The sequence below is a fragment of the Seriola aureovittata genome, chromosome 7 (assembly GCF_021018895.1).
Source record: "Seriola aureovittata isolate HTS-2021-v1 ecotype China chromosome 7, ASM2101889v1, whole genome shotgun sequence".
NCBI classification, from domain to species: Eukaryota; Metazoa; Chordata; class Actinopteri; order Carangiformes; family Carangidae; genus Seriola; species Seriola aureovittata.
Genome location: NC_079370.1, coordinates 1,224,347 through 1,247,338, shown reverse-complemented (window position 1 = coordinate 1,247,338; position 22,992 = coordinate 1,224,347). Strand labels below are relative to the sequence as shown.

Below are 22,992 nucleotides of genomic sequence, written 5' to 3'. Positions count from 1 at the left end.
CTCAGCTTATCCGGGTGGTTAAAAGAGAAGCCTGTTCATTTTACTGCGTCCAACAGCTCCACGGAATAATACAACAAACACGTCACAGCAAAGAGACAGACAAATGAAATGAATCTTATCCCAGACTGACACCGTGATGCTGAGATCAGGGCTCTGTGGTGGTCAGACCGTCTGCTGCAGGACTCCTTGTTCTTCTTGTCTCTGACTCCGGCTGTTTGGGTTCATTGTCCTGCTGCACAGAGAATGATCAGTTCATCCAAATACAACAGAGCTGACTGGAATTTGTTCGCAGTTTTCACAAAATTAAAAACTTACTTGTAAAAACACCAACATCTCCTTCCAGAAAAGAACATGTACATTACAGGCCGGTTATGGGATCTTTGGGTAATTGTTATATTGTGGCATGATTTATTAGTGAATGTTTACTGTTCTACTATTTTGTGCATATTAATTGTGTTGTTTGTATGGATGTCTTTTTATCCACTTTCTAACATCTGCCCAAGGAGAAAAGATAAATTTTTACCTTTCAGGCTCTAACTTTGGCTCATTTACAACCTTATTAAAGAGGATGCCCCCAACAACATGTTAAAATAAATGTTGAAACTAGATTCTGACACAGAATTGCTCCGTCAGTCAGGGCAAGTTAATTGAGTCTTTTGAGCTGTTGCCCAATTGCCACAAGATTAATTGGCTGTTATTATGATATATTATGTTATGATAAAGATGCATCACTGTTCATTTCTAGCACCATAAATTAGATTCCATTCACCTCTGTTGCATTGGGGCAAAGAAAAACATCAAAACTTGAGTAAATTAAACCAAAAACTATTTTGATGGTTAGATACTGTTGTTGTTGTTGTTTCAATTCTTTTGTAATTTGAGTGAACCAGCCCTTTAACGCAGCCCCTTTATATAAATCAAGCTTTTGTGTTATGACCATGACTCAACATAAATCTGTCCCGATCACCAGCTGGTTGTGAATACAGAGAGTCTTTATTGTAAAAGAGGTAGAGAGAATACAGGTGTTTCACTGTACAGAAAAAAAGACAGCACTGTTGATATACTCATTCAAACCATTAATATGGACTCAGACACACGTCATTCACTTTACAGGGACACATAAGCCCAGTAGAAAAAAAACCAAACAAACAAAACAGAGAAACAAACACACAAAATCTTTGGATTTTTCTCTATTGCCCTCATTCACTAAATGCATTCTCTCTTTCGGAGCTGTTAAAATGAAAATAGTTGTAGCACTAATAATAAAACAGCAATAATATTAATAATGATATAGTGTGCTAAAAACAATGATAATGCAGTCCCACCCCTCCCCCATCCCCTTCCCAACCACAAACACACCTCAGTAACATGTCAAAAGTAGTGGAAAACAAACCCCACAACCCCAATAATAAAACCACACTTGCATGCACACAACACACACACATTTTCACTCTACCATCCGTGCACTCAGCTAATCATACAAACATAATAATGACCAACGCTGAGCGGTAAGAAAAGAAAACAACGTACATTTAAAATAACCAAACCAAACAAACATACAAAAACAACTGCAGCCAAGTGGGAAGTATGATATCATTCTTTCTGTCTTTTTCCGTCATCAATCTTTCCGTCGCTGTCGTTCCGTTCCAGTGGGCGTGGCCATCAGTCAGAGTTTTCCGAGTGGTCGCTGTGGGGAGAGGTGCCAGACGGGGGCGAGTTTCGACCCTGCCAGTTCCCGTTTGCCTGAGAGATAGAAAGAACAACAAAGAGGTAAAAAGATAAACAACAGGGTGTCAGCAGATGTGACGATACGTGACTTATGTCTGCATTTTACTTTGCTCGACGTTACTGTGTCGCTTATCTGATCTGTGATTTTAGCCCCCTGACCACAAAAGATTAATTTCCTTTCTTCTCTGCAGCTACCAGCGACAGTGTACGTATGAATATAAACTTCAAAAGACTTTAATTTGATGTAGATAATACATAACAGTTAACACCACATACGGTTTCGTTATGTTACATTTCAAAGTAATGCAGTTGACAGCGACTTGTCTTTGAAGGTGTGTTAAGGTGCTTTTCGGAAACATTACAGCCCAAGACTTCAACGTTCTGAAAAGCAAAATCTGGTTGTTTTTGGATAAACACGTTAGCTGTTCAGCAGCTGGCCGTCAATGTCTCACTTTCCTAAATCTTCAACACATCTGCACCAAGAGAAAGCTGCAACAACAACTGCAGAGTGTGATGAGTGTGATGATGATGCTGACGAACTGTGATGATGATCACTCTGAGGAAAGTTTCAAGTCTCAGAGTTGATTTTCAAAAAGTTGATTTAAGTCAGACTTATGCACCCGAGAAATAAAAATAGATGAAATGTAATAAATGTAAAAAGAATTTAAACCCTAAATATTAGATTAAAATAAAAACTACATAAAAACAGATAAAAGTGACATATAACAACATATTAAAACATGAACACAATAACATAAATGAATAAACATAATAAATAATGGCTGCAAAGTATTCTAGGCTAGAAGTAGGTTCTAAGTTTGTGTTTCATGGGATTTGTTGACAGAAAATAAAAAACACAATATCACCAGTCTCATCATTTCAATGTGTGTTTAACTTTTTTTCATAAGTGGCGTTACGTTACCTGCACTCCCATTGGGTAGGCGGACTGCTCGCCATTCACAGGTGGAACCCCAAGGAACAGGTCAGCTGACCCGGACAGAGAGAAGGACCCAGACCCTGAAGAAAAAAACAACAAGACGGCAACCTGAGTACTGGTGAGTTTTACATATAGACATTAACAGTCCTGTTTTTTGAGTAGGGTTCTCTGAAAACAGTATTGTGTAACATATTGACTTGTGGAGGATTAAAATAACAAACTAACTAAAGTAAACGCAGCAGTTCCTGTTCAAAAACACACTGACATTAAGATTAATCTTTCTGCTGCAAAATGACTCTGTTTCTTTACAAGTTCACAAAGCCTGGAGTTATACATTGAGCTCAACACGTGCTGGGTGGAGACAGATTGAATCAGAGAAGGGTGGAACTAACAACATATTTCACTGCCTCAAGGCAAATAGTTTTATATCGTCTGCGAGCACCTGTGGAGTTGGGAGTGTGCGGGGAATCGTCGCCCTGTCTGGCCCCCAAGGCTGTCTTCATGGCATACAGGTTGGCCTCCTCTTGGAATTTGCCAATGTTTTTCTTATAGCGAATTCTCTTGTTGCCAAACCAGTTGGAGACCTGGTAGCAAAAAAAAAAAGAAAAATTCTCTGTGTTTATCTTTAAAACTGACATGTTTTTAACAGTGATCATCAGATTCAAATGCAGAGACTTGTTTTAACATTGTGACTGAGGAATTATAAATGGTTTGTCTTTAAGATTGCATAAGAACAGATACCGATTGTTCACTGGCACAAAAAAACTCAATTACACACTCACAACTGCTTGTTCCTACAAGTGCAGTACACTCAGTGATTTACCTGAGAGACGGTGATTCCACACTGTTTGGCAAGTTCCTCTTTGGCTTCTTCACTGGGGTACGGGTTGGACAGGTGGGAGTAGAAATACTCATTCAGGACCTCTGTGGCCTGTTTGCTGAAGTTACGCCTCTTGCGCCTGATGAAACAAAAACAGGTGATGAGTGTTGGGGGAAATAAAACAAAACTGACTTTATTTTGTTAGTCACAGTTACTAGTTGGTCAGGGTTCCTCTCTCTCTCTCACATACAGGTCTGCATGGCTGTTATGTTATCAGAATATCCTCCACAAAAACAAACAAATATTTTCGCTATCAGTCCACACCAATTATTTTTTTAACAATGATAAAAGAGACTTTTCGTAGTCTCCTTTTAAGCAAGAAAAAAAAATCCAACGCCAGACACCCACCTGGCATCGAGGAAGCGGGACCTCAGTATCATGACTGCCTCACAAGTGCTCTGCTTCAGCTGCGTCTGGATGGAGCTGAACTTGCGGTGGATGATGGCCACCATGCGCTCTATCTCCCGCGGGGTCACGGGTCGCGTACGTGACTGTTCTCTCAGCAGGTTCATCACATGGGTGGTGAACTCAGTGCACGCCTGGGAGTGGCAGGCAGGAGAGGACAGACAGTGAAGGGCAGAAATGTGCAAAGCAATGAAGCTGTGCAAATCATTTTATATTAGTTTCCTATGGACATGTGCACTCAGTGGCCACTTTAATGGGTTCACCTGTACAATCTAAATCAATTCAATACAACTGGTCTGCCAAAAATTCTACCTTTTCCTTTTCAAAGTTTATAATATTCAGTCAGAAGTGAGTAAATTCCATTATACGTTTATTACTGAGGTCATAGTTACATGTGGGGTTGTATTGGACTACATATTGAGATGTTTCTCATTTTTTTCCTCCCCATTTATATACAAAAAGGGGCAGAATATAATAAACAACTCTAAATAAACATTAACATGTTTAACTATAATTACTTAAGTGCTTTACACAATTTGTTTGTCCCACTGGTAAATTCAGCGTCTTAATGCTGCATAAAAAGGTTTAAGTATAGCACAATAATAATGATGATGATGTTGAGTATCATCACAATAGCAGATTGTATGGCATTTATTGAATAACAGCACACATTAGGCCTTAAGCGTAGACTGGAATATGAGTTCCTCTGATAATCTTTAAGACGCCTCCTCTCATACACAGATGTGGAACTTATACCTGGTGTGTTTTGATCAGCAACATAAGGGAAAAAAGTGTATTCCCAGGCAGAGAAAAGTTATGTGCTGTGAACTCTAGACCTAACATGCCAATGGATTAGGCTTCTGGCGAGCAGCTTTAGTAGAAGCAAGCGTGCACAGGCAATGTCAGCGCTCATCTCCTGTTGCGACACGATACCTGCTCATACTTCTCCAGCTCAGTGTGGTAGATACTGCGAATCTGGCTCAACTTGCTTTTGTAGTCGGAGTGCTCGAGCGAGCTGTCAGGTGACATCCCTCCTGAGCTGGTGGCTGCAGACACGGCAGCAGCAGCCCCGCCACCCTTCTCCGGCCCCGCCACACCCTCTGCCAACAACATGTTGTCCAACCGCACCAGCTGAGGATCCTGGGGCTCCTCCTCCTGATTATTCCTCATTGACAGGCCTGTCAATAAGACAAATGTCAGTGTCTATTGGTTCCGTTTGGGAAATATTGACAGAAAAAACTAACACTAGGTGAATTCCCTCTATCTACCATTTTCTTAAGCTGAAGCCTGTAAAACTCATGAATTCAAGCATGCATTTCCTGGAACTCCTGGGTTCACCTTTTAAACTTTCAGCCAATAAAAACACTGATGCACTGTGTTTGAAAATGGAGAGGTCCTTATTCTATTTGCCATTACCTTGTTTATTGAATCGCTTTCATACACTGTTTACGGTTTGTAATCGCTTTGCTCTATTTTTATTTAATACCCACATCAGAACATCCTGTTTTGGAGCAGAATGAGGGGCAGTTTGTTAAACTGAAAGTCTCCATTTAACATCTTTGCAGGAAGCAGTTTTTAAGTTTATGTTGTTAAAGAGTGCCTTGCCTTTTATAACAAAGTATAAACTAAAATTGTTTTTATAACATAAATGAAATCTGGATTTCTGCAGGGTGATTTTATTATGTCTCTTTTTTCAGTACTTCCCAGCAGTGTGTAACAATAATTTCTCTCTACCGAGAACCAGAAAAGTGGAGGGAACTTTGTGGATGGTTTATCCAGTGAAAAAGGATTGGTTCATTTAATGTAAGCTCTACTGTAAGCAGTAGTAGTCTGATAGTGCGGACTGAAACTACATGGAAAAAAACTGAGCAGCCTCCTGCAGCACAATCCATTATTTAATTAATCCCTCTTTTAGTTTATAATTGTGTAAAGTCTCCCACATTAAATACAAAAACATTTTATAAATAAACATTACTGCCTGTGCCATGCAAAAGAACATATTTAATTTTTGTAATTGGAATTTAAAACCTTCTAAGACATTTTTGAGGAAACTGAATCCAGTGCTTTGAGACATATCAGCCATCAAGCAGCATTGCTCACCACCCTCTTACTTTCCTGTGACCTTAACTCTTGCAAGGAGTTAACTATGATTAACTCTAGTGCTGCACAGCTATTAAACAACCTGTACATTGTATTGTATTGTCCTGTAGCCATTACATGTCTGTTTGGCCAGCTGTTGCCTTTTGACTCTATTTTTATACCAAATTGAATTTTAAAGCTGTCTAATCATGTTTATCTTCCTGGCAGTTTGTTTTTGACATAGCAAGGAATAATATTGAGAGTTACTGGCAACCAGAATTATATTCATGTGTGTGTGTGTGTGTGTGTGTGTGTGTGTGTGTGTGTGTGTGTGTGTGTGTGTTTGCCCAGTAAAGTTGTTTATGATTTTATTGGCTTCTGATGACACAATGTCAACACAATCTAATAACGCTGTAATGATCCAGGAGCCAGCATGATGGCAAACATTAACAACTCTAACTAAATAATATTAACGTACCGGTTTTTTCCTTGATCTCGCACAAAACACTGAACAACGCAGGTTTCATTCGGTGACAGTTGAGTGCATGTTTCCTGTACATAAGAAAGCACAACAAGCTACGTGTAAACACGGGTACACTGCTAATATGCAAATCGACCAAAACATAAACACAAATGAGTGACGGTCCAACTACCTTTGGCATGGCTAACTTAGCAAGCGTTAGCTCCTGGCTAGCTATGAGCTACAAAGGCAACTGTTCACTGGTGAGATGCCCGTATACAGTAGCAAGCCAGTTTTGTCGTATTTTCATTCGTTTGCGATATATATATAAAAAAAACTGACACATGCAAGAAAATGCTGTTTTAACATTTGCATTAGCATTAGCTACCTGTTAGCTACCTATTGTAGCCTTAGCTAGTTAGCCTTGGTTAACGCAGCTTAGCAGGCTAACAATGGCTACGTTTAATACCAAAGCTGCTAAAAGAAATATGTGTTTGTAACGAGAGTAAAGAAACAATAAGCTCTGGCAAACGTGACAGCAAATTATTCTGAACTGGGTATTACATAAACAACTTTGTTTTCGTTAGCTACCATAAGCTAATTTGTAAGCTAGTGGCTAAATAATCTAAACAATAGATTGAAGTTCAGGAAACTTTGCGACTGCGAGTCGGACTCGACACAGGGGCAAAACAAAAAGCAGCTGCAGCATCAATAACCTTAAAAAAAAAAAAAAACAAAGTTGTCACTAACTTTGCTTGTGCCTCGTCCAAACTTTGGTCGGTGATGGTCATTATTTGCTGCAATATGTCACCAATATCTCTGCGGGTTTCATGTCCGTTTTCTGTGCCCTCGAGGCCCGAGTCCCCTCCGTCGGACCGGTGCTGGGAAGGTTGGTGAACCGAGTTGAGCGCATGCATCCCAGGGTGGCCGCTCATGCCGACTCCCCGGCCGTTGGAGGGCCCATTGCCTGTCAAAGGCTGCTGCTGCAACATCTTCAGCGACGCACAGTGGCGACGACTGCTGCCCAACTGTGCTCACAGACACACAACACGACCAGACACGATGCATCGCACAAGCCACGGTCCCCTAGCGATTGACAGGAAAAGGTACAAGCCGTGTAAACACACTGCAGCACACAACAGACGGTGCTTTTGTGCTTATGAAACCACACCAACAAAACATCTGCACGCTCTGCATTTACACAATGCAGAAGTGTGTATGCGCGCGCATACACACAGGCGCGTGTGTGTGTGTGTGAATTACAAAGTAATAAGATCTAGATAAATAAAATGGAGATTATGTGCTCTGTAGCCATCCTGCTTGTGCTAAGCCTGGTTACAAGCTCGTAGACAGACGTTCCCATTAAAATATTTACTTTTTAATTTCTGAGGTTTAAAGTGATGATTCCACTTAAGACAGTTTCTCTCACTTGTTTGAGTCGACTTCTCCTTTTAGCTGCAAGTCAACAGGATGTGAGCCAAAACCACAACAGTGTCAGAAAAACTGCGCCTGTTTCAACATGTTGCAGTTGGTTCTGACAAAATCAAACGAGCAGCAGTTGCTCACAGCTGCTTTCACAGCTTTAACTTAATCTCAAATAATAATAATAATAAAAAAAAAAAACTTTGGCTGGGACCATACTTCGACTAAATAAATGAATGATGGGGGCTCCCTCTGCTTTTGACAGTAATATTTCACAATAGCATGACTTGTCAGATGTGGGCCAAATAAATAGGGGTGGGTTGTGGTAAGAGGAACAGGAAGAGAGGAGCCGAGAGAGAGAGAAGGTGGAAAGGCAGACAGCAAGGGCGAGAGTTTGTCACGTCGGCAAGTGAAACCCTTCATAGCAGTTTTTTTTTCTTCATAAAGATTTTGTCAAGACAAGTGTCAAACCAACAATGCTGTGCTCTGTCTGTGGTGACTTCAGGAGATGATGCTTTGAAGGGACGAATTTCATAAGACAAAGGTAAGAATAAAATGACAGAATTTACATTTACTGTATGACACACAAAGTTAACGTCTGTGGGTAAAACAGCGAGAATTAGTGAAGCTTTTAGTAAAATATACAACAGAAACCACAAATCAGCAGCAAGAAGTTGACATCTCCGCTCAGGTTGTCAAACTCAATTACTGCCATTCAGCTATGAGGAATATATTACTCACAGATGGATTTTCAGTTTAAACATCTGTAGTCAGCATGCTGGAACCTGCCAAACTTGTTTCTCATACATTTCTTTGAAAGAGAGAGAAACAGCTTCTGTCTAGCAGACTTCATGTCTATTCCAAGCCACTTCAGGGGTGATATGTGTGATGTTTGCTGATCATTCTTCTCAGAAGAATTAATCATGGGGTTCTCAATGTCTTTGACCTAAGAACTCTGACCTAACCCCTGCCTCTGTGTATCTTCTTGTCAGGGTTTGACAGCGAGATTAATGGACTGCACAGAGATCAAAGCTGAAATGGCTGAAGAGGGGCTGCTGGAGCCTCTCGTGATCACTGAAGAGGGAGACATAACTGAGGCTGTTGTACAGAGCTTCAGCGGAGAGTCGGCTCTGAGAAAGGAAGAGGAGCACACGGGAGAGGACAAGAATGAAAATGATATAGTGAGTAAAATGGGTTTAGAGGAGCAGCGCCTGGAAAAACAACACACCAGCACGGAGGACGACCGGAGAGAAGAGGTTGCTGTGGACAAAGAGGATAAAATGGAAGATGATAAACCGGTGGAAACTGAGAACATGAACGATGGACAGAACAGAGGGGATAGTAAGAGTCAAGGGGAGACAGCGATGAGGATTAATGAAAATCCTGAGAAACCCAGTGACACACAAGATGAAAAGGTTATGGACATAAAGAGGTTAAATTCATCTGAGCAACAACCTGAAGGGACGCAGAGCGAAGAGGAGGACTCAAAAAAGGTTTGTGTTTGTAATGTTCTTGACTTTACCTCCCGGCCACCATGTTCTCCGTGAGAAAAAACAGTCTAGTGATGGAAAAACAGCAGATATCATTTTGTTACTGAGCATGTGGGAGTACGTAGGAGTCAAGTGAATTCTTTTGCTGTGCCAACAAACAGTCTGTGCCACTTACTGAGAAACCTTTCCTACCTCCCTCATTTTTTTTTTTTTTCTTCTTCTGCCACCTACCCACGTTTTCCCAGGCTCACCGGTTAACCCCTGACTTCCCAGAGTCACTGTACGAGCTGCTCTGCACTCTTCAGGAGGGGAGGCGGCTCAATGATCAGCGCTGCTCCTTCAGGCTGGAGAGCGGGATGCGGAGGCGTCGGTGCCACTCTGAGCCCAATGCAAGCAAACCGGCCAACAGAGGTGAGAGCACTTTGAGCGGCTATATGTGCTTTCAAGTTGATGAAACTGACGCAGCTGTTGCAATTGTTTCCATGTAGTGTTGCTGACTCATGTTGATCGAGCTGAAACAACATGAAACTGCTAGTTCTTTGTGACTCAAGAATGTTTTGAAACGTGTGCGACTAGCATTTTTCCCTGACCACTGACCGCTTGATGTCTCCTGCTATCTGACCATCAAACGCTCTTTTTCTCTCATTTCTTCACAGTCGTTTTTTCCTCCATGACTTCACTGCAGAGAGAGGAGTTTTTTGAGCTGGTGGCCACCGCTCAAGCCCGCCGGCTGGATGACCAGAGGGCGCAGCTTGAAAGGTCACCACCGCCAAAACCAAAAGCCAGAAGTTTCAGAGGCAGCATAAAGCAACTCTCTTTTGTGAAAAAGCCGACACCAGTTCCTGTGCCTAAAGAGGATCTCTATAATATGATTCTCACGACACAAGTAAGCAATCGGAGCTAGTTTGTTTAGATGATTTTATTATGCTATAAAGCTATAAAACTGCTGAGAAAGGCACAGAAAACATCTTGCAAAAACCTCAGTATCGTGTCAACTCCAGGCTTTCACTTACCCGCTTTCCTTCCGCCCACAGGCCCAGGGCAGGCTGGAGGACCAGCGCAGCAGGGCTCCTGGCCCCATGGATGATGAGGACTTCTTCTCCCTGCTCCTGAGGGTCCAGGGGGGACGGATGGATGAGCAGAGGACTGAACTACCGTGCCTCCTGCAAACCTGAGATGGAGAACAAAAAAAAAAAACTGTGGGGCTACTGTGGAAGCCATTCCAGTATTGCAGCCTTTTTAGTTTGATTTCCTGCTAAAAGAGGGGTTGAGTTGACCCTGATGATGCTTTGTTTTAGGGAATTATTACCCCTCTTGATGGTGTTGGTCACTGTTAAAGCTGTTGAGATTGTAGCAAAAACGCTAATGTTTGAGCTTTTAACATGACTATAGCAATGTTCATGATGAGACTGAGAAGTTTACTTCTAGTTAGTTTGTATTTTGATTCATCCTAGTAAATAGGATGAGCAGATATTCTTTCTTATTGCCAAATGTTGCATTTTAGTGAATGTCTGCAATGAGTGGTCGACTGGTTTTGTGTGTGTTCCTGTTCTCAGTTTGGAGGAGGCGGGCCACCCATCTCTGTTGTTCTCCTTTTTTGTACAGTTGACATTAAACACACCAGGAATGGTGTTGAGGAGATAGAACCTCCAGGGCCACAGAGCACTTGACTGTATATGGATTATTCTCCTCGAAAAATAAACAGAATGTCTGTCTGAGCTATTTGCATTTATCCATTCGTTCAATTTGTCCAAAGTCTTGTCAGGAAAAAAAAAGAGAGATTGAACACACACGGTAATGGGGGTGTCATTAGGCCACGTATTCTTTCATTCTTATTTCTTTTTGGACAGCACACACAGTGGCGTGTATGTGCAAGCAGTGACACTAACAAGGATGTGTAAAACCTGTTCTGTTATTTTCATTTTTATTCATCATTCGCTTGCTTAGGCAGATTCCAACATACTTGATAGTGTCTAATCTTTCTAAAACATCCTGTCGCACATAAATCAAAATGTTCACACCCTAATAGACAAGCTTGTGACGTCCCATTTCGAGTAGGGAACAAATAAGACAAAGACTAAGGTGTTAATTTTTTACAGAATACATTGACTGATAACGGATTTTATCTTGTTCCTAAATTTTGGTTTACAGTACTGAATTCTTTTTATTGAAGGTCATGTCAACATAAAGGTAAACCTTTTAAGTGACAGAACAACTAATTTATCGATCTGAAAGCAGCTGTAAAAATTATTTCAAATAAAATATTTAATGTGTGTGTCTTTATGAATATTAATATAGATAAAAGGACTTTATCAAACCACTGATAACAAATGTGGCAGTAACTGTGGAGTTAATCTGCCCTACAGTATCTGCTGCTAAATCGAAGGTGAGTGTTACTCATTAAAACCCATGATCCATCTCCTTGTCTCTAAAGGTCTAATGTACTTGCAGAAATTCACTAATCAGAGCCACTTTGTGTCACTAGCCAGAAGGGGCGTCCTGGAAACCTGTGACCTGCTCTGGTGTCGTGTGTGTTTAGTCTACTCAGCTCAGGGGAAAGCTTTCTGAGGAAGTCCTGGTTGGTCTGCAAAGGGAGGTTAGAGGTGACAAGAGGACATTGTGTTACTTCCTCAAACACAGTACAATTATGTGATATGTGATAGCAACACTAACTAACACTGCTGGTTAGGATTCACACTAGAAGAAGAAAACATACTGCAAGTCAAAAAGTAGAATAAAAAATGTTTCCTCAAAGGTAGTTAGTTTTTTGTTGAATTATAAAATAAATAATTATTCTGTCACATGGCCTGCTTTTGAATGCCTTTGCTTCAAATCATCTAGTGATATAAAGGCAGATAAACAACTTAAAAAAAAGAAGAGGAACAGAGGAGGAGGAGAAGAAAAGCATGTAACAAAATAGAAATCATATTTTTACCAAAATTGTGAAAGAGTCAGACAGGACGAAACAACAGCAGGGCGACTATTCAGGTTCAAGTTCCACTTTTAGGATGGACATGTGCAATATATATTTATACTAGGTGTGGGTCAATATACTCTGTAGGCATTTTGTGTATGTCGTTTCAAATATTATTAACCAGGTCAGCACCTGTTTTCCATTATTATTGGAATGACTAATTGATAGATCCTTCTAGTGTGATATTACGGTGTTTTACTCAGAGTTGTGAGTGTAAAACCTTTAGTTATGCATTGTGTCTATGTTTATCTCAAGCCTATCAATGTCACTCCACAGTCAATACCTGTATTTTTATTATATTATATTGTATTGTATTTTTATTATATTATATTATTTTATATTATTTTATATTATTTTATATTATTTTATATTGTATTTTTTGGCTTTTCTCTCCAGCTCCGCCCGTCGTGTGACGTCACCGACCATCTGACTGAAACCTAGGACTTTCAGACAAGGATGAGACAGGAGCCTGGAAACTACGGAGTATTTAAATATGGCTTTCACCGTATATTTCCTGAGTCATTGTTTCATACATAGTTTATTCTTATAGAAAAACTACTTCGATTATGTTTTTTTGATGTGTTTAAATAAATTACAATAGTTATTTTTCTTTAGCGACGTTGCCTGCCGTTGTTAGCTAGCTGCTAACGGCTGCGTCACGTCACGGTCTCGTCCCGCTCTTGTAGTCCCAGGCCGAAACAAGGATGTGTGCAGCTCAAGATGAAACTTAAGGTGTGGGAACTACAGCAGATCTTCATGCTTAAAACAACTTTACAGTCTTTTGAGGACATGAATGAGGACACACACGCTCAGTGAGAGGTGAATGTAAGTGCTTCAATCGTGGTTTTAACAGTTGGTAACAAGCTCAGCCGTTGCGACGTGCAATTGGATTTACTGTGATTTCTATGGTCAGTGTAACTTAAAGTTATATGTTTTAAGTATGTGTGTTGTTTCGCTCGTATGGCACGATCCCTCGTAAATCCAGTGCTGGGAATTAATTAATTTTTTTATTTAAATAAACCCATGTTTGTATGTACTGGACTATTGGAGGTGAATTTACTCAAGTACTGTACTTAAGTACATTTCTGAAGTACTTAGACTTTACTCGAGTACTTTATGTGCATGCATAGTATAGTGTGTGTGTGTGTGTGTGTGTGTGTGTGTTAGGGTTATATATATATTATTTGAAACAGACCTTTTAACATGACTTGGCTGCTCCATTCCCTTTCCACTCAGCCTTGATCCCTCACATTATCATTGTTTTGTCATTATCGTTGTTATTTAATTAGTATTTTAGTTTATACTATTAATTTTTGAGGTTCAGTTATTCAGTGCATTGGTTGTGAGATGTGGTTGTGGTTGCTGGAAGGGTCAGCCCACTTTGAATATTTTCAGTTTTTTTCCCCCTAGGTTAGTGGCGTTGATCAGCAGCTCAGTCAGGGGAAGGGAAAGGTGTGTGTCATCAGGTCGTCTCAGCAGCAGTGAGACGGGGCAGGGGTATGTGAGAGTCAGGGGAAGGTGTGTGTCATTAGGTCGTCTCAGCAGCAGTGAGACGGGGGGCAGGGGTATGTGAGAGTCAGGGGAAGGTGTGTGTCATTAGGTCGTCTCAGCAGCAGTGAGACGGGGGCAGGGGTATGTGAGAGTCAGGGGAAGGGGAAGGTGTGTGTCATTAGGTCGTCTCAGCAGCAGTGAGACGGGGCAGGGGTATGTGAGAGTCAGGGGAAGGGGAAGGTGTGTGTCATTAGGTCGTCTCAGCAGCAGTGAGGCAGGGGTATGTGAGGGGGACAGAGCAGGTGGCAGCTCACTGTGAGGCTGCATGGTTTTGTTTTTGGAATTTCTCGCAGTTCACTTTTCTTCTGATGCATCACCTTGATATGTGCCTTACCTGGAGTTGGCTTCCAGTGTTGTTTTCCACATGTGCTTGTTCTTGATGAAGGTTATCAGTGTATTATTAACTTTGTACATTGCCAAGCACTCTGTATCCATGTGTGGGGCACTGAGTCCGAGGCCTTGTTGTGGTCGGTCCAGGTGGAGCTCTGGTTGTTCTGCCTGGTCTTAGAGCCTTGAGTGATTGCTCCAATATCTTAACTCAACATGCTGACCACAGATTTCAGCTGAAATAAACTTGAAGCTTCATCTGTCTGAATTAAACAAACCAAGGAGGTATTTTCCCGAGTTACAGTGTTTTTAGTACCAAAGTCCTTCTTTTGTTACAATCCCTCCACGGCAGCTCAGCAACACTGTCCTTGGAAACACAAGGAGGGAATTTGTTACTAACCAGAGTGGACCTTGGAAGATTCCCACTTACTTTTTCTAACTGGGAATGCATTTTGCACAGAACCAAGACTGTGGATTTTGTCCCTTATCACTCACATTAAGTTGATTTAGGATGGGATCTCTCTGCAGCCAGTATGAACAGGAGAAACAATTACTGTGACCAATAACCCTTTCAATTTGCATGGGCATGTCAGTACTGTTTCAAGATAGATTTGAAAAATATGTGAGCGTATCTTTTAATTTGCTAATGTCCCGAGTACCCTTGTAACTGCAAATGATTAATGTAAGTTTGTCTCTTAGATGGTTCTGCTCCTTTCCCTGCTGATCTCCTTTGTGCCACTAGGAGGTGGCACCTCACCAATCAGCTGCTACAATGACCAAGGAGAGGCTGTTGATTGGTAATTCATCAGTTATATTCCTTAACATATGTTTTGTTTGTTTTTTTAAAAATCCAAATAGGTGTCATAAGTCACATAATGTCCTCTAAAGCCGACATGGTGATTTGAGAATTAATTTAGTATGTCCAACAATGTAAGTGGTTGTTAAACGTCTTCCTCTCTCTTTATTCTATTTGTTAGGTTCTATATGTACAAGCTGCCTAAAAAACATGGCAGTAAGTCTCCGGAGAAGGGTGAAATGTATTTACTTCTGGACAAAGGGAGCGAGGGATGGACCGAAGGGAAGGCAACAGTGAACGACACCTCAGGAGCCTTGGGCAGGACGGTCGGACAACTGTACTCACAAGGAAAGGTCTGATCCTATTTGGTGTCTTTTTGTCTGTAACAAATTCAACAAACTCAGTTTTGTTTTACTGATGTTGGCTAAAATTATTACACAGTTTTCAGCTGCTTATTATTCATGCAATAAATATATGCAGGTTTAATGTGAAACGGTCAAGCCAAAGGCTTTTTTATGACAGCCAGGGATTTGTTGACATTTCTCTAAAATACAAATGACGTCCTTTAGAAATATTGATTTATCCAGTTGATCATCTCTTACAAATCAAGGACTCGACACTGCAGTTACTCTAAAATTGATGTTATCTTCAAAGTCCAAAGGATAAAGTTTTTGTAATAAGATTGGGTTGTTTTTGTCCTCACTTTAGTTTTATTATGTATGTATTTATTTGGCTGCCCCTTTAGCTTTAGCCATAGAGTGGTTTTACCTAAGCAACATCAAGTAGAATACCAAAAGCAGATGTAATTTATTTTTGTCTGCTTCTGCTTTTTCACTGCAGTCTCATGACTTCTCTCTTCATAGACAGACTTATTAAAATGCAGTTGTAAGCTTTTTTCCTGTTAGCACCACTCATCATTATTATATCAGAAAAAGAAACTGAGAATGAGAACTGAAAACTTAGCTTGTCTATTTGTATGCAGCTTGTCTGTTTGTCCCACTGCAGCTGCTGGAGTCGTAACACAACAGGTTCAACTGCAAGAACCCTACATACAAAACATGTATAGGAATTACACTTAACTAATCCAAGTCCTGTTTTATTTTGGGTTTCAGCTTAAACGTGATGGTGCTTGTGGTTTTTGTGTTATGTGTCCAAATATGATGGTTTTTAACTTCAGCTAAAAGAAAACCAACCTCTGCCCCCTTCACAGAGCAGAGAGGTAGCATACATCCTGTACAATGACCAGAGGCCACCTGAGGACTTTGGTGACAGATGGGTTGTCAACACTGGACGCAGCGGAGGGGGGCACACGAAAGGTGAACACCACAACAGTCTGAAACTCCTATTGCCTAGACAGGCTGCAGAACATTTGGCTTAATAGTCAAAATAAGCCAATAAGGACAACAGTGTATGAAGTGTCAGTCTGTTGTAATGTATGAAATTATGGATTTCTTAAATCTTTATAAATCTTATATACTGGTTTCACCCAGCTAAAATGAATGTTGTCTGATACAACAGTCCTGAATGAAACCGCTCCTTCATGAAGGTTGTAATGTTCAGTTTTAGAGGTGCACTGACAAGTCTTCCTGTTTCGTTGTCCACCCCGTTTACGTCAGTGAGTGTAGGCTAAACACCAAGTTCTCAAATTCATAAAGCATTGATCGTCACATGTGAAGAAATGCTGAGGCTGCCCGAACAGAAGGAGGGAGGTGACATTTCAAAATAATAGATAATAATGATAGATTCAAATATTTTTTTACTATGATAATAATAATAACAGGAACACTTTAGCTGGTGACTGAGTGTATTGTTGACTTGTATGACCCTTTGTTACTTACTATGTGAATGTATGGGGAAATACATATAAAATAAATGGAAATCCAGTTTAAATACTTCAGAAGAATGCCATAAATAAAACTACTAAAACTACATGGTAGATTTAACAACAGCAGAAATCTGGTATCTTGTATGTATAAGGCACAAAATGTGAAAGCATCCAAAAGTTGTGTAAAATAACAGACAAGGAAAATAACTAATAAAAATCTGCATGTTTAAGAAAGACGGGATCATGATGTGAAACAACATTTGTGTTTCTGTTGAAGTGGTGGATTTATGGAGCAGCTGTAGTGAGTCGCAGACTTTGAGATTTTTTGATATCATATAGTTTGTGATAGATGTGTGCTACGTCGACTGTACGGTTTTGTTTGGAGTAATAACCATTTGTCGTTGTCTGTTTTTCTTTTCTTTTGTCCCAAATTGTTTGTGAACTACTTTACACACTGGAATAACTTTCAGTTGTTGGTGCTTGAAATGAATTTGCTGACATTTTAAAATATCTCTGCTCCTCAGGTGTTGTGCTGCTGGACAAAAATCAGGGCTTCTGGTTGGTCCACAGCACCCCTCACTTCCCCCCTGTGCGTCAGGCAGGAGAGTATTATTACCCCAGCACCGGTCTGACCAACGGACAAAACTTCATCTGCGTCTCCTACCCGCTCGACCGCTTCCAGACCATCGGTAAGACCGGAGTCCTGCCACGTGGCCGTCTCAGCGCAGGCAGAGTTGTTGTAAAAGCGCAGTCAGCACTTTATGAGGATGTTTAGATGGGTGGTGTTATCACATTACAGTTATGTGAGTTGTGAAGAGAAGGACCAGACAGCTAATGAAAATTCATACTCTGCCTCGTGTCTGCTATTACATTATATTGTTCTGGCTCAGTGCGATTTAATTAACAAGGAACCGAAGAGTTCATTTTCAAATTCCTATCTATATTATTGGAAAAAAATAGGTCACTTTTTGTGCAGTATATTAGAAATTCCAGTTGCTACAGCCTCTGAAATGCTGCTATTTTGTCTATAAGATTATAAATAAAAATAAGCAGATATTTTGTTTTGCTGATATATTAGGTCTTTTTTATTTAAGTTTCATATTATTTATCATATCAGCCAATCACTTACCTGCCTCCAAAACCTGTCATGATATATAATATATCTTAAGAGTTAAAAGTTTGAGTAGAGTTTTAGTTTCCCATGAGGATGTATCTGCTGTTTTTAAGTATAGAAATAACACAATTTTCTGCCTCTGTCAAACCATAACACACTTTTTAAGGTATTGAATCACAAATGATGTTTTCAGCGTAGTTGTGGCATTATTTATCACAAGGGGTGTCTCTTTTTGAGAGCGGTTTCTTCAGGTGCTGTTGTCTCGTTGTCACCCAGGTACTTGATAATCCAGTCAGGTATTGACACAACAACAGCAACAATCCCTAACCAACATAATCAGCGTAAACAGGTGTCATCACCATGTCAGTGCGCTGCCTCTGCAGTTCCCTGGCAGACCCAGCAGTTGGCACAGTTGCTAAGGCAGTGCCTGGGGTAATGTAATTAGATTGAGGTTTGTAACCATAGAGATATTGGCCCTCACACTGCGGCAGGCATTTGTTTCATCAGACTCTCGCCTCTCCAGCTGGGATGTTGAGAGCGTCACAGTGTCCGGGGTGACGTGGATGCGCAGCGTATAGATGTTGTGTCCGACAGCAGAAGGTGATCACAGCCTTGTCACGTTTCATTTTACAACACCTTGCAGCATGAATTTGCACATTAATGAGGCGGAACGGAAATTTAACACAGCTACTACGTTTTTTTTTTTTTTTTTTTACACCGAGTTCATAAATACTACCTATCCATTATGTGAAGACTATATGTTGTCAGAAATATTTGCTCATTTATATTTTAATTAGCCTAATTGTAGATTTGATTAGCATAACTGCTTATGTTTTATGCATTGATTTAGAACTGAAACGACAAACTGTTTAATACGGTGGCCCTGAAAGCTCAACACACTGCAACTTTACAGAAACACACACAAGTACAAGTAGTAGTATCGGTTTGACAGCACGTGCACAGAAAAACAAAAGGCTGCAAAGTGAGAAAACACAAGCAAATACATGAACACGCTGCAAATTCAGACACACAACCGCAAACAGAAATACTGCAAGTCACTCAGCGCGATGGAAATGAATAAAACAACTGATTCCACAGACACACCTGGGGCACGCGCCTTGTTGCTGTTTGTGGCTCGTGCAGTTACTGAGGTGGAGTGTGATGTGATGTATCAGTGATGTTGGAAAAAAGAGCTAATGACATTATAATATTACATGTTTGTTGTCCACCTTGCATTAGCCTGTTGCCGAAAAAAAATGCTGTTTTTATTTGCTTGTGTTTTGTCTACTGAGCCCTCACGGCCACCGTAGATTTACTGATTAGTCAAGTGTCATGAATTGAATCGACAGAGATTTCACTGGGTGATTCAAAGTTATTTATCAAGCAAGATGAAAAGTCAGAGGAATATCAGTCCTAAGATCATCCATCCTAAAGGCGGTATGAATGTGTGAACACATTTCATGGTAATACACTCAGGGGCAGTTGAGGCATTTCACTCAAACAAAACCAAGTCAGGAAGGGAGAAGTCAGGGCATCTATCACGGCTTAATGCGACAAACATTCTCTGGTTTCAGCTTCTCAAATATGATGATTTGCTGCTTATCTCAGTTTTATATAAATTTGGATTAAATATATTTGAGGTTGGGACTGTTGGTCGGACAAAACAAGCTGTTTGAAGACATCACCGGGGGGCTCTGGGAAATCGTGATGGACATTACTGACATTGTGTTGAATAAATGATGAATCAATTAATTCGAAAATAATGCGCTGATTAATTAATAATGAAAGCGATCCTCACTTGCAGCCATAATGGAGCTCAGTAAGCAGCTGAAGTGCACAATGTGCTGAGGTTAGAATTACAGTTAAGTGTTGTGTTGTTACTGACAACAACAAACTGTCTTTTTATAATAATAATAATAATAATAGTTACAAAAACAAAATGAACGACAAACACATGCAGACAAATTACTCTAGACAAAAAAAATAAAAACAATAGAAACAGAAACACCAATAGGCAATGAATGCAGAAGTATGTGAAATATTTAAAAGTTTATTCAAAAGCCTTGTGAAAGAAATGTGTACGTGGTTTTTCTTTTCACCCAGTAACTGACACAAGTTACTCTCCATCACTGCTGTTTTACATGAAGAATCCTACAGGGAGAAATCTACTGGGACAGAGGCAGTGTGAACACCTGGAGTAACTGTCGATAAATAAAGGTTGTAAAAAAACAAAGGAAGGAAAATTACATGTAAGAAAATAACTCCAAAAACACATACATGTATTTTCCTCATTGCTGTAAACAGCTGTGCAAAGTTGCAGGTTGTTCCTTTACAAAAATGTGACCGAGACGGTGCTCTTCGTTTACTGAACTAAGCAAGTTGTGATTCCTGAGTGCCGTTAGCAGCCTTTGCCTTAAATCTCATTTGTTTGGCACCACAGGAGAGCAGCTGCAGATCAATCAGCCTAATGTGTACGACTGCGATGTCCCCGAGTCCTTGGCGTCCCTGGTGCCTGCGCTGGCTGCCGTCTGTGAGAAGAAACATCTGTCTGGTCACATCTTTCCACATGCCAAAGCCGTGTCCAATCGCAGCGTGACTTTGACCTCAAAGGATGGAACCAACTTCATCAGCTTTGCCAAAGGATCTTCTTTTGACAATGGTACGACTTTGGAGAAATAAAAGTAGTTTAAAGTTTGTTCTGGCTGCAGTTCACCTTCACGTTTAGTTTTTTAGTGTGAACATGAAAAGATCTTACTGTGATATTCAAATACGTCACTTTTTGAGTGACCTATTATGATATTATAAAGAGCATGCAGACAGTTTACAGGAAATAAAAAATAAAAACATGTTCTCACCCATCTTCCCTCTCTGCTTCATCAGACCTCTATCACTCCTGGGTGGCCCCGGCCCTCGGGTCAGACCTCTTGGTCCAGTTCTGGGTTCGCTCCACAGGCGTCCTCCCTTCCGACTGCTCGCTGGGCTGGAACGTCCTGGACATCAGCCTCATCAACCCGGGGCAGACGTTCACTTTCAAAACCAGCCAGGATCACTCCAAGTGGGCCGTCAGCCCCAAGGCGGCGGGGGACGGCGTCAAGGGAGGAGGCTGGGTGTGTGTGGGAGACATAAACCGGAACGAGGCGGAGGAGAAGCGAGGCGGAGGCACGGTGTGTCTGCAGGACCCGGTGGTGTGGAAGGCTTACCGGACGGCGGCGTTACAGTGTGAGGCGTGTGGAGGAGGAACCAGCTGTTGATGCAGCTGCTGGAGACAGATGGGTCAACCGGGGCGTGAGTAAGGCCATTACGCTGCATCCCGCGTGTTTCTAAGAGGAATATTTCAACATTTTGTTGATTGTATATATTTCCTTCTATGTTTAGTGAGATGACCCATGTCTACCATTTTGAAATTAATATGATGATTTCTACAATTATGTGCTTTTGTGATAGTTTGAGGTGACGCAGTCATTCCCTTAAATGTATGGTGACCCGGAGTCATGACGTCATGTCCGGGTCGGCCTCTGTTCCGCTTGCTTCTGAAACTCAGTGCCGTCGCTCAACATTTCTTTCATCGGTCTTTCATGAAAAATGAAGCTTTATAATTTAAAATTTACTTTCCAAGACAAATCAGCTCCACTACAGCAGCTGCCATGAGAAAATGAAATCTTAAGTTAAACAAAGATTTCTTTGTGAGCACAAAAAGGTTAAATAATGAAAGTGTAGCAGTAATGGTACTTTGCATCAACATCAATTGGTTTCTAATTGTAATCCCTGCTGTCTAAAAACCTCTCTGTGCTGCTGTTATTACAGACATGTCTGCACTAACCACCACCCCTCAAACTGTTCATGGACGCCCCTTTTCTGTCCAGCCGGGAAATTTAGTCCAATTTAGGCTTATGGGAAATGGTGTTCATTAAAGGCAGCTAAATACATAAATATGAATAATCATTGATATAAAAACTACCGTCCTTATCTAAACACACATAAAGCGAGCCACATGACAGACTGTGGAGACAGGCTCTGCTCCAAGGCTTTTAGTAATCGCTGTAGTGACGGAGCAGAGACTGGAAGTTACTGTTTGACTTCAGCTCTCGATCACACTGGATAACACTCGATAAGATGTCTTTATACTATTAAATATTCATGACTGAAAGTAAAACAAAACATTCTTAGGTATCTTTATCTTTATCTGTCAGGAGTTAAAAACTTCTGTGGTTGTGTGGTTTGAGTATCCTCGACTGCCAGTGACCAAACAACTGACGTCAGATTCTGAATTAAGGTTTATAAATCCGGTGCGCAGACGTGCGTGACAGCACCTCTGTTCAACTGAGTCTCACCCACTTCAGACCAGTGGGAAGAGCACAGAGAAAAACACAGACGTCTCTCATTGAAAATAAACAAAACTGACCCAAGTTTAGCAGAAGATGGTGTGTTCATGCAGGACTCCGTTACTCACAGTAAAACACTGACTGACAAAACTTGTTGTCAGGGACTTTTAAAGCACAAAAACTGTTTTGCTTGTTCATTCATTTGTTCCATGTTTTTTGCTGTTACATCCTCCTCTATGTTTAAAGCATCCAGAACAATGCTGAAGGAGGACAAGAAGTCAGATCTGATGGGAAGCAGAGGGGTTTGTGGGAAATATGATGAAAGCCTCAAAGTGGCACCTTAAATGAAAGAAATGGTGTCGAGTGTCTTTACAGCCGCTGCGTACTGTTTTAACCGAAACTGAACTGGATGAGTGCTGCTTCATTAACTCTGACTTTTTATGTTTAAATCAACATTAGCTGGTTTGTGGGTTTGTTCTCAGGGAGAGCATCAGGCTTTGCTTCATTGAAACTGTATGAAAATGGATTTTTATGGGATTTTAAATTCATGAACATGTGGGATTAATTGTAACATTGAGCACACGCACACTTTTTACTGACGATATTAAATTACAGACACTGACAACATTCAGGTGTGAGGAATGCTTTAATACTTTTGTGTTTAATGAATGTTTGTATTATT

At 40.7% G+C, this 22,992-nt stretch overlaps 3 protein-coding genes across 4 annotated transcripts; 2 read left to right on the top strand and 1 right to left on the bottom strand.

Moving 5' to 3' along the window:
- Positions 1 to 974: 974 nt before the first annotated feature.
- Positions 975 to 7,623, bottom strand: pbx2 (pre-B-cell leukemia homeobox 2). The gene is made up of 8 exons (XM_056381893.1): positions 7,240 to 7,623; positions 6,508 to 6,581; positions 4,884 to 5,128; positions 3,894 to 4,084; positions 3,489 to 3,624; positions 3,108 to 3,249; positions 2,651 to 2,745; positions 975 to 1,743 (listed from the first exon to the last, which is right to left on the bottom strand). The coding sequence occupies exons 1-8, from the start codon at positions 7,479 to 7,481 to the stop codon at positions 1,663 to 1,665; spliced, it is 1,206 nt and encodes a 401-aa protein (XP_056237868.1). The 5' UTR covers positions 7,482 to 7,623; the 3' UTR covers positions 975 to 1,662.
- Positions 7,624 to 8,229: 606 nt separating this feature from the next.
- Positions 8,230 to 11,119, top strand: LOC130172920 (G-protein-signaling modulator 1). Its single transcript, XM_056381896.1, has 5 exons — positions 8,230 to 8,455; positions 8,904 to 9,404; positions 9,647 to 9,812; positions 10,058 to 10,287; positions 10,436 to 11,119. The coding sequence occupies exons 2-5, from the start codon at positions 8,922 to 8,924 to the stop codon at positions 10,574 to 10,576; spliced, it is 1,020 nt and encodes a 339-aa protein (XP_056237871.1). The 5' UTR covers positions 8,230 to 8,455; positions 8,904 to 8,921; the 3' UTR covers positions 10,577 to 11,119.
- Positions 11,120 to 12,855: 1,736 nt separating this feature from the next.
- Positions 12,856 to 22,937, top strand: dnase2 (deoxyribonuclease II, lysosomal). Of its 2 annotated transcripts, none has more exons than XM_056381895.1 (7): positions 12,856 to 13,200; positions 14,953 to 15,050; positions 15,231 to 15,402; positions 16,260 to 16,365; positions 17,399 to 17,563; positions 20,429 to 20,647; positions 20,869 to 22,937. In XM_056381895.1, exons 2-7 carry the CDS (start codon positions 14,953 to 14,955, stop codon positions 21,237 to 21,239), a joined length of 1,131 nt encoding a protein of 376 aa, XP_056237870.1. In that variant the 5' UTR covers positions 12,856 to 13,200; the 3' UTR covers positions 21,240 to 22,937. The 2 variants fall into 2 exon arrangements, with proteins under 2 accessions (XP_056237870.1, XP_056237869.1); XM_056381894.1 differs by lacking the exon at positions 12,856 to 13,200 and adding an exon at positions 13,206 to 13,283.
- The last annotated feature ends 55 nt before the right edge of the window (positions 22,938 to 22,992 follow it).